The following is an 11,510-nucleotide window of genomic DNA, read 5'->3' on the forward strand; positions in this document are numbered from 1 at the left end:
AAACATTTAAGATATCTGCTCATGTAATGGGGTCAGCATGGCCCCTCTCTGAGTGCACCGAGCAACCAGCATTCACTTCCCACTGCAGTTTACAGGAACGGGTGGCCATGGTTTCATGTCCAAAGATAGGCAGGATTTAGATTTTCTCTTCCTCGCCATGATCTCTCCTACAACACGCCAAACATTAAAGCTGCTGTGTTTCAGCATCGGTGTCTTGATCAGTCTGAAGCGATCGGAAATGTTGCAGAGGTAAACTTTGTGAAAGCAAACCAGATAATTACTTCAGCATACTTTCCTGATAGAGGTCAAACCCTGCACCTGAGATAAACTGCAAAGAAAAATCTCTCTACTCCCACCCTGTGGAACATCTTTGGACTGGGAGTTTGTGTCGCAACTTGGCAAACCAGGATCTTTTATGTTGCAGAATTCCTTATGTTAAGGCAGTTAAGGCATCACCACATACTAATTTTGAGTGTTCAGCAGACAATCATTTACACCAGAGTCCCAAAAATGAGCTTTAAAAGTTGAGATGTAACTGATCAAGCTAGAACTTGTAAAATCCCCTGGTTTCAACACCGTTCCTTGACAAGTTGCCAAGGTACAGTGCAGTGCTTTTGTGAATGTCCTTAGTGATGCCCTGTTCTGATGGGGAGGAAACTACTTCAAACAACGGTTCAGAGGAAACAGTTCAGGGTTAAGAAGGAAGTGGCAGGAGTCGAGGGATTAAAATGGAACAGGGCCGGAAGTCTGGGAGAGATCTTTATTTCAGGCACGGAAAGAGAGCCTCTTCCTCTGGTGGCGCCAGTCCTCTGCCACTGTTCCATTTCCTCTTCCTCCTTCTGGTCTGAGCGCAGCGATCTCATCCTCCGCTGTTGATGAGTCTCAGCCACCTTTGTATCTCCACCCATCATGACATCCATGACATCAACCTGAAGCCAATTTGATTCCCATATTTCCTGTTATTATTTATACAAATATGACGTAGGTCTACGCTATATTGTACTTTCACAGATCCAGAAAAGGAAGAACCTGCCACACAAACATCTTTATAAATCACCTTTCTTTTATTTAAATCAGCGTTAGGCAGTTATGCTATGAACAACACAGGAAAATAAAAACAGTGACAAAAAAGAAAAGACATTAAAACATGAGATCCAGTTAACATTAACTGCACTTGGCACTGGATTGACGTTCATGGAAAGAGGAAAAAAAATATACACATTTATCATACTCAAAATAGAAGTGCCTCCAGTAATCATTAAGTCAACCGCTGGGAATGAAAAACTGGAGAACTTAAATATGGTCTCAACAGCATTTCAACTTCAATAAGATACCGTTTCATTTTTCCACTGATTCAAATATATCTCATCGTCAACCTGCGTCTGCCTCCCTGCTTTGGTGCATCTGAAGAATACGACACATGAGGTAACCACAGCGTCGACACAGTTTGAAAATATTGCTACAACTGCAAACAGCAGTTTGTTCCATCTTGAGATTTACATCCAGAAGAGAGAGAAGGCAGAGGCGCGGCTGATCGATGAGGAACAAATAATAACTTCACCCACAAACCCCAAAGTACCGTCGCACACCCGATGTCAAGCTCAGGGGTTTTTTGTTGTTTTTTTTTTACTGTGTATTTGTCCCTTTACATATCAATTCTTCATTACAAAAAAACACATGGAGGAACTTCTGTTACCACAATACACTCCATTTACAATGGTAGTAGTGCACAGCAACAAAAGAAAAGTCAATGAAAAAGAAAAATCAAACTGAAAGATATAAACTCATACATCCAGCAAAAAAAGCAAAGAAGTAATCCCTCTCCCAGAAAAGAATTGATATCAATTATAAAAACGGACATAAAAATGTGATCAGTTCTCGCTCATCTGGAACAGATGCTGAAAGCGGCCCGAGGCTGTTTGTGGTGGACCCTGATTGTGAAACTTTGCATCACTTTATCCCCTCTACAGGTTAAACGAGGGAGGAAGCTAAAACTTTATTCTGTGGCTGGTGGGCTCACCTGCCAAATACAACTCACTACAAACCCATCCGCAGCATGTCGAGCCTTTGTTTTAACCTTCTCCACCAGTGCTCATCAACAGCTTTCAATTTAGAGTAAAGGATTCAAAGGATGTTGGTTTTTGGGAATTGCAGGGGGAAACATTGTGAACAGGACCGACTACCAGGACAGGCTAACCAGGAGAGAAGAGAGAGGCAGAGAGGAGAGCAGGGAGGGAGAAAGAGAGGAGGTGAGCAGGGAGGTGATGGCTCCACTCTCAGGTGTTTGAGGAGAGTCAAGAGCCAGAACAGAGAAGAAGAGGGATAAATATATACTCTGCAATGTGGGCGAAGGAGGGGGAAATATGTGTGTGTGTGTGTGTCTGTGTGTGTATTCTGATGTGGTTTTTGTGTTTGTGTTCTGTCCGTCCAGTGCTTTATCTGACGGTGACTCCAAGTTTTTCCAGCACACGGACTCCTTTCTCCTGGTACTCTTCTCTGGTCAGCCAGAAGTTGTCCTTGTCCTTCATGATGTCGGCCAGCACAGCTCCACCCAGGAACACCATGTGCTTTCGCCTGGGAGGATCCTCAATGCGGATCTTAAATTTCTACAACACAAGTTGCGGAGACATAAAAAGAGTTAACAATGTTGCACAGAGCTGTCAACAGGTGTAGGTGATCAGGTAGGATTTTATCAATGTACATTACCGGTAATGGATCTATGGAAAAATATATAATAATAACTTTATTTAAGCTTTTAACACCAATCCTTGCCCATAATCAGCTACAGCAGCAAGTAGCTGCTAAAAGTGCAGAACCCAACTCTGTTAAAATGTTGCTGTCCAAACATCGGATGCCCTGCTACTGTTTGTACATTCAAATAAAACTTGGTGTCACATCAAATTTAGGAGTAACTGCCATTCTTTCGGGGCCTAATGTAGCAACCCTTCTATAATGTAGATTAAAATAGAACAGCTAGAGGGGCTAGTACTCAAAATGAAACTGTTTGTAAATTTAACCAAGGGAACAAATTAGGTGTGATAGTTTTGGCATTTAAATGTGTGAGAACATTATTACCACAGTTTTACCCTTAAGGGGAGTGAATCAAGCTGTAAACACAATACTGACAATTATTGTGAGGGCCCGAGCACCGAGTGGTGCGAAGACTATATTGTGATTCTAACTATTATTATTAGCATACAATGTTTTTATGTGCACGCTGACAATTCAAATATCCAGAAGAAAGCAGTTATGTGAAGTTTTTTTAGTTATCAGATTAATTTAAATACGGAACTACGGAAAAAAGTGCCTGCTAAATGCTAATGCTGCAAGACTCAACCAAAACAACTAGTTGAAAAACTCCAAAACATAATATAACCAAAGGACTGTGCACAGACTGATGAAAATTCTCTACATCACATCATAACCTGATCCATTGCTAATCTAAGAACAGTGATTAATGCAACTTTAATGTGGCCTAATGAGAGCTATGGTCAGGATAATGAAAATAACTCCAGCACAGAATTTCAGCTTTCAGCTCGATTCCCTGAAGAAGTGCCATGTGTATTTCACCAAATAGGGTGAAGGATGCTGCTTCTATTTGTTGCTCACGTGACGAGCCGTTTAAACCTATTAACAAACAAACAGCTCAAAGTGCAGGCTACACATGGACAGGGTGTGTTTAGACATATTTTAGCAGAAGAAAACATGTAAGGAATAACTGAGAAGTTACAGTAATTCCTGCATACCTTTCTCTTATATCAGAGTATATAAACCACATATCTTACCGCATGTGAAACTTTCCACTCCAGAATGAGATAAACAATTTAAAAAGGTTGCCGGCAGCAAAGAAAAGCACGTAATGACTTGCTATTAAACGTATGAGTCATCTGCAAAACTTTGCTTACAAAATGGTTCTGTGTAAAATCATCTGTCTTTGGGATACTCACAAAAATGTAACATAGTAATATTTTTCCAAAACAAATGGTTTTGCAAAGTGAAACTCACACAGACTATGATGGTATTCAAGTGCTCTGAAATAACTGGGATAAACGTCTGTTAGCCTCTAGCACTGCCTGGTGGTCATTTGTGTGCACTGCAGCAGCAGTAACATATCTCAGACCTCGCAGCTGTGGCTTTGCACATAATTCAGTGTTAAATGTTTTTCACTACATCAGTTGACTCACTGAACTAACTTCAGTGGTAGATTCTCTGGCCCTTCGCTGCTTTTACACATGTGGGGAAACCCCGCCCAGACAAACCTAAACAAACCCCGAGAATCAGCTGGAAAAATTAATTCACGCCAAGTGAGAGGCCAAGTGCAACAAAGGCAGACGTCAGTTAATCTAAATGTACCACCAAGTTCAGTAGCCTCCTATAACAACGGCGCCATTTTTAGATCACAGTGACTGCAGAGCAACCGAGATCTAATTTTGTCTCAAATTAATGGCCCACTTTTTCAAAGCCACACTCACACTGTGAACCACATCTGAGCAGTTTTAACTCCAAGTCAGTAAAAGCTCGTTCGTTGGTTTCTCACCGAAAGCTTGTCCACATCTCCCTTGAGCACACGCTCCAGGTAGAGCTGCTTGAGTTCCCTCTCCAGCCGAGATGGCAGGCCTGGGTACATGGTGGATCCTCCTGACAGCACAATGTGTTTGTAGAACTCAGGCCTGATAGAGAAGGATAGAAAACAGTGAGAGCAAACAGAGGCCCAACAACATGCAAACACAAAGAGAAGCCACCTAAAATAATACCCAAACTATTTGCATCATAGTTTCCTTCCCCAAAAGGACAAATACAAAATAACTGAAACAACAAGAAGTAGTCATTAATTTTTTGTCCTTTTTGACAAACACTCTGCACAGATCTCAAGTTTGATCAAAGTAATGATTTGATTTTTACATCCTAATACTACTACCATCTATGTGTCTCTGCTGTTAACATGTTTATGCAGTGTAACATGCTTCACTCACAGGGAAATATCTAATGTTTCACTGTGTCTTCTTTCACACAGCCCTTTTATTGTCCTCACCTGGTGTCTATGTCGGCTGCTTGGATTGTGTTGAAGAGGAGCTCGGCCACTCCAACACCCTCTACGTTGATGAGGTGAGGCTGGAACAGAGCCTCAGGGGCCTCAAACCGCTCTCCTCCCACCTTGATCACACGGCCATCTGGCAGCTGGAGATGTGTGGGAGGGATGAGATGAAAAGGGAAGGGGAAAAAAAGAAAGTATGACACCACTGAAGAGGATTTCATGACCAAGAGTGCTTATGGTTGTAAATCCTAAATGCAAAAACGAGAAGCAAATAAGTTTGAACTTCTTCATACCAGGGAGAAAATATGTTTACTACTGATGTTGGAAACTTAAATCCTCTCAAACTATTCAGTAAGTTGAAGCACAAGTAAAGTGGATGTGTGTAACTATAAAAAGGCTTCATTCAGCCGAGGGCAGTGGGAGGAAGCAGAGCCCAGCCACCACCGCAAAGTGGCTGCACAGGAAATGATGTAACGCGCAGTTCAGGGCCCCTTCGGCCACAGTTACATTGCCCTCCTTGTTTCAGCACACCCATGCACACAAAACCATACTTACACATACGTCTTTGCGCACCTTTGCACCTCCACACACACCCTCGCCTACACTAACCCAAATACACATGGTCACAGTAAGCTCTGAGACACAACATGTGCTCGGTTGGGCGTGCAGTAACATAGACTTCAGGACCAACGTTTACACTCTGTGGTTCCCTCTGCAGGGAAAAGGACCCTGGAAAGAAAAGCAAGCCTGATGGAGGAGAAGTGCTCCCCCATATGTTTGAGTCTCAGAGAAACAGCAAGTCAGCAGCACTGTCCTGTGATGAAGCAGCCAGCAGCAGGCATGTGGTAGTCTACTTAGCCCAGTACACACAGATTTAGTTACCCCATTAGTTTTGATTACTTCAAAAAAAAAAACTGCCACTTCTGAATAACAAATTCTTTGGGAACGATTTTTAAGCAAAAATATGAAACTTGCAGACATGTGGTATGCATTAAAAACTGACCTACAAAATACTGAGTACATCATATACTTATGGATCAATGGTGCAGTTATTGCACATTAGATTGCCTAAAATGGCGACACCCTCTTCATATCAAGATTCACTGATTTATACCATATATCAGAATCTAATATTTATTAGATTCCATTAGATTATTACAACTGCAGAAATTATTTAATGTATTTTGATACCAAACAAATGAGGGCAGGGCAGCCTGCCATGGTTAAGGTTGTGGGTGCCATGTCTAATAAAGTCCTGATGATTGACAACAAAAAATAGGTTAAATAAGGAGCTCAGCAGCAGCTTTGTGAAACAACTTGTACCCTAAACTGCTTTGTAGGCTTTCACAGTGTGTCCAACCCAACCTGCAAGGCTTTGGTGCCACACCTGGACCTCACCTTTATTACACTAAGAACATATGAATGTCTTTTTAGTGTGAAGAATAAATATGTCTACCGTGTATGATTCCACCAGCACGGTGGTCTCCAGGGCCAGCTTCTGCTCCTGCTCGATGTTGTAACCCACGTAACAAAGCTTCTCCTTCATCATGCGCACCGTCTCAAAGTCTGCTGAGTGGTTGAAGGCGTAGCCCCTCAACAACAGCAACTTAACAAAGAGAGGGAGAAGAAGAAGAATGTGAGGAACTCATTGTAATTCTATTAACATGTCGATGTACTAATATGTCAAATGGGAATGATTGGGTTTCCTCATAAATAAGAACCTGTCAAACTATTTTAAAAAAGAGATGCAAGCCTGCCACTCATCTAACTAGGCTTTTTTTATATAAACTCATGTTTACCTTGATGAGGTAGCGGGTGATGTCCCTGCCTGCGATGTCCAGGCGCCTGGTCAGGTGAGGCAGACTAAACCCCTCATACACTGGACAAATGTGTGTCACACCATCGCCAGAGTCCACCACCACACCGGTGAGAAGGCCTGAAACACAAACAATCGTTTACAACTCTATCAAGGTAGGTGTGTTTCTGTCATGAGTGTTATCCAGTGTATGCTTTGGATCACTGGCCGCCTTGTTGGCTGGGTAACACACACGAAGAAAAATACAAATATGGAAGGTAGCAAAGAACTGCAAACAAGGAAATGGCAGAACAGTAGAATTCACGTTAATCTGTGTTTACTGAGCAGGTCCAGGTAGTTCCAGGTAGTGCTCAAGGCCTCACACATCAGGTAATATGCTGAATATCTGTCACGCAAAAAGTACTGTCTAGACTTTCTGGCCTGGTTAAGCAGTCTAATCAGCTTTTTGACAAACTATTTAACAAAGAATTTGTTAAATAATAGAATTTGTTTTATGGGAATAAAACTAAAAAGACCTATGAAATGAGTCTGCCACTAATTAGCCAAAGGTCTCTATTGCAGTAACTGAGTGTTCTTACCTTGGGCATACAGTGTCAACACAGCCTGAATAGCAATGTAGACTCCTGCAAACTGGTAGGTCTCAAACATCACCTGCAGAATTGGGTAGGAAGTACAATTGTTTGTTGAAGAACACAAATAAACACAGGCGACACGCATATAAAATGATCTTTAATATAAAGCAGAAGTAGCACACATGAAATCATTTCACAGAGGATTAACCATGGTGGCACTTCTGCTTTGTTTAAAGAGAAGAAAGAAAGGGGAAAAAAATCCCCAAATGACTGCAAGATGGTGGATCTAAATGAGAATAATGCGTCGTAACATCCCTGGGTGAAACATACTAATCCTTTCCTGCAGTAACATGAATGCCATTGTACCTCAATGATCTTCTCACGGTTCTTGGTGGGGTTCATGGGTGGCTCGGTCAGAAGGATCTTGCAGTTGCGGGAGTCGATGTTTAGCTTCTCCGGGCCAAAGGTGTAGTCCCACAGGTGCTTCATGTCGTCCCAGTTCCTGACGATGCCATTCTCCATCGGGTAGTTGACTTCCAGCATGGAGCGCAGCTCGCTGGCTTCATCTCCCACCATCAGGTCCTGAAGGAAAGGGAAGGTCAAAGGTCAGGACAGATAAATATTTATCTGAAGCCGGGCAGCAAAAGCCTGCCATTTTGTGAAGCCCATTGTGAAACTCCCAGTGAACAAAAATGAAGTTCCCTCAACTGACCAGCTAGTGAACTAAAATCAGACAAGCTCATTGTTCATCTTTGCCTCAAGACAAGCCAACCGTCAAACAACAACAGATGCATTCATGTAGCTCTTCAGTTTAAGACTCAGTTACCCAGCATGCACAACAAGGCATTATTTACCATGCATGTACACCTGGAAACACTTCCCTCCAGCTACAGTAAACCACTTGTTTTAGCTACAGTCAACTATCTGCATGCAAGGCAGCCTGGCAATGTAAACAACCGCTGGGTTAGAGCTCAGTGTTAGCCACACAGTCAAGCATCTCACGTTCCACTTAGAAACATCAAAAGCCTACTGAAGGCAGCCATTTTATGGGTTCATCCTGTGCGTTTTTGGCATTAACAAAGTACCAGTCACAGGCATCGCCTCCATGTGGTCTCAATAAAAAAAGAAAAGAAAGAAGAAAAACAGATGTGGTTCCATCTACAGCTCTCAGCTGTCGGCCATGCATCAGAGTGAGGACACTTTCTCTGCATTTGAGAGGTGACACAGTTTAAGAAAATGCTCCTGGACATAACTATCCAAAAATAGTAATATATGGGTAAATACAGATGTAATAATTACAGCTACAGATAATTTATTTGACAAATTAAGGTTGTTTCAGCTGAAACCTGCAGAAGGATTGTTGGAAGTGTAGCTTTCAGGATGCACCAGGAGATCAAATACACTGAAAATGGAACCAGTCCAAAATCTCTTTTAGCACTCCATCAATAACAGCTGGCCCGTGATTCATCGCAGCTATTCCTGCTAACATGTTCAGCGTGGATAAAGGCGTGCGTTAATGCCATCTCTCACTTCTTGGCACTCGTTTGGCCAGCAACACATTCAACTCCACAAATCAGCAAAATAGTTGGGGTGTAGAAGAATGGGTAAGTAAAAAAAAGAAAAGATGACGAGAAACAAATGAAAACAAACAGATAAATGTGAAAGAACTGAATTTTCGGTTGAGATAATATCATAACACAACTTTCTGCAGCAGGCAGGAACAGGAGGCACACACACCAACCTGAACTTACCATCTTCTGGGCATTCTACTTCATCGTGGGGGAACAAAACATGGAGGAAGAGGAAGGCAGATAAAAATAAAGGATGAATAAATAAAGAAAAAAACTGCTACAAAGGACAGGAGGCAGACAGAGGTAGGCGGCATGCTGGGGAAAAAAATGACATTCACCCAAAAGTATTATCTATTTCAAATTTGTTGAAATTATTTTTAGTTTCCTTTTTTTTTTTAGAAATCTTATCACCACCATCCTCACCACACAAACCTCTGACTTTAAGACTTTTCTGATGAAATCATACAGTCGTACCTTGATTTCGATGTTCCCAACTTTGGCTGTTGAGCGGATGATGGGTCTCCCAACGAGCGCAGGGAAGATGTGCTCTGGGAAGTTGGAGCCTGCATAGCCGCATTTGACAAACTAGAGCAAAGATACAACAAACACAGAGCATAGAGGAAGGGATCAGAATACAATATGTACAACACGGCACTGTCATTCTGCTGATAACAGTGGACTCAGACTGACATAATATAACACACGTCTAAAACTGCAAGAACAATTGTCTAATGCACACTAGTAGAAACATTAAAAACATGTTTTTTCATGTATTTAATTATCTGCTTAATGATTAATCATCTTACTGTGATTTCTTTTGGTAGTCTACATCCTGTTGCAGATTCATGTGATATATCCAGTTGATAAAAATGTAAAAACGGATTACAATGTAAAACAGCATGCATGAAGGCTTTAACGATGTGTCGGTGATGTGGCTGTGGTTCAGACTAACTTCCTCTTGACTTCTCAGTTCAACTCTGACACAGGGCAGTTTTTTTTCCCTCTGATTTTGCAGTAAGCTCTTGAAAAAGTCACAGCTCAACAGAGCCATATTAGTCAGTGCCGTGCTGAGCTAACATCCTCTTTAGCTGATGACATAGTTTAGATAAGGAAGCCTGTAGCTCCAAAAGAGGCAAATGTGTGCAATGAAAAAAAATAGAAACTCAGCCAAACATCTGCAAAAAGAAAACTCTATCACATATATTTTATTATGACTGTGCAGATGCAGAGAAATCCCCAAGTATAACGTTATCAAATAGGTTGTGATTATTTTTTAAGGTTGTCAGTAGGCATTTCCTATTTACATGAGGAGTATTTAGCAGCATTTTGATTACACGACCCCAGATTTCTACAGTGATTATCAACCTGTCGGTAGGCAAATAAATCATCAGAAAATGAAGCAGAGTTATGTATTTGTGGAAAATCATTTTTAAGCGAGTTTGAAGTTGTTGCTAGCTGCTAAACAAGAAAACATTAAGGTGGTTCCTCTATTAACCTGGCAAGGCCTAGCTAACACTGCACCTAACCGTCGCTGGACAGCAGGAAGATGTAACTCCTGTCCTTGAAGAGCAAACATCTGTACAACAGATAGAATGTTCAGCAAATTTCACACATTTGCAGATTCAAATCGCCGAAATGACTGACGCAGCTTCCAGACAGCAGAAACCAGACAGCCAGCTGTTAAAAGCTAATTGTAAACTAGCAAGCTAGCTTAGCTTAGTTACCGTTGGTTGCAACCTACTTTAATATAAAAGGCTAATACAACACTGGGAGTTATAGCCAGACCTGTACATTTAGCTTTTAGCTTAACATTTACACCCACTCTCTATGCCGTTTCCGTGTCTGGTCTGGATGAATGAAAATTAGCAGGCTAACAGGCTAGCTACACACCCAGTTAACGCTAGCTAGCTTGGACGCTGACAGCCCCACTTCCTGTTTCAGCAAATCGGTCGACAGAACAGCAATAATTTAGCAGCAAGCCACGGCCTGATGGGTTGCAAATCCAAAAAGATAAACCTACCCCGGTTCCATTGTCACAGACCACCACTTTCCTTCCCTGGCTGTCCATTATGAAAAAGCCCAGTTGCCGCTGAACCTTCCTCAACTTTCTTCTGCAAGCCGGAAGGAAGACACACCAACCCGGCCGAGAGGAGGAAGGGAAGGGTGCGCATCCGGTGTGTGGCAGCCTCTCAATTTTAGTCACTTCCTCTAAGATGTTCAAATTCACACACACGATGCGGATTTTTACAGAAACAAGTAATAATTGATAGAAAGCTGAAAGTAAAGTCGTAAAAATAACGAGAATAAAGTCGCAATTTTACGAGAATAAAGCCGTAATATTATGAGAATTAAGTCGTACAGCAACGAGAATTTAACCGTAATAATATGCGAATACACTCTTATAATAACAAGAATAAGGCTATGAGACTTTATTATGAGATAAAGTCCTAATAATAAGAGATGTTACGCCTTTTCATAAAGCCAGTTTATTCAGGTCACCTTAATATGCAGTCTTT

At 41.7% G+C, this 11,510-nt stretch overlaps 1 protein-coding gene across 2 annotated transcripts; it reads right to left on the reverse strand.

The window, feature by feature from the left end:
• Nucleotides 1-1,618: 1,618 nt before the first annotated feature.
• On the reverse strand, nucleotides 1,619-11,152 carry actr2b (actin related protein 2b). Of its 2 annotated transcripts, XM_028423737.1 has the most exons (10): nucleotides 11,015-11,152; nucleotides 9,469-9,579; nucleotides 9,175-9,189; nucleotides 7,790-8,005; nucleotides 7,430-7,502; nucleotides 6,835-6,971; nucleotides 6,492-6,641; nucleotides 5,033-5,178; nucleotides 4,538-4,670; nucleotides 1,619-2,606 (listed from the first exon to the last, which is right to left on the reverse strand). In XM_028423737.1, exons 1-10 carry the CDS (start codon nucleotides 11,060-11,062, stop codon nucleotides 2,436-2,438), a joined length of 1,200 nt encoding a protein of 399 aa, XP_028279538.1. In that variant the 5' UTR covers nucleotides 11,063-11,152; the 3' UTR covers nucleotides 1,619-2,435. The 2 variants fall into 2 exon arrangements, with proteins under 2 accessions (XP_028279538.1, XP_028279539.1); XM_028423738.1 differs by lacking the exon at nucleotides 9,175-9,189.
• Between the last annotated feature and the right edge of the window lie 358 nt (nucleotides 11,153-11,510).

This window comes from Parambassis ranga, chromosome 15 (assembly GCF_900634625.1).
Source record: "Parambassis ranga chromosome 15, fParRan2.1, whole genome shotgun sequence".
NCBI lineage: Eukaryota > Metazoa > Chordata > Actinopteri > Ambassidae > Parambassis > Parambassis ranga.

What these genes read in the sequence shown, in the direction of transcription:
- actr2b (XM_028423737.1), bottom strand. Translation starts at nt 11,062, where the DNA reads ATGGACAGCCAGGGAAGGAAAGTGGTGGTCTGTGACAATGGAACCGGG. An exon ending in GCAGCCGACATAGACACCAG is followed by an intron (nt 4,671 to 5,032) that starts GTGAGGACAATA and finishes CTTCTCTATCAG; the next exon opens with GCCTGAGTTCTACAAACACA. An exon ending in GAGATGTGGACAAGCTTTCG is followed by an intron (nt 2,607 to 4,537) that starts GTGAGAAACCAA and finishes CTTGTGTTGTAG; the next exon opens with AAATTTAAGATCCGCATTGA.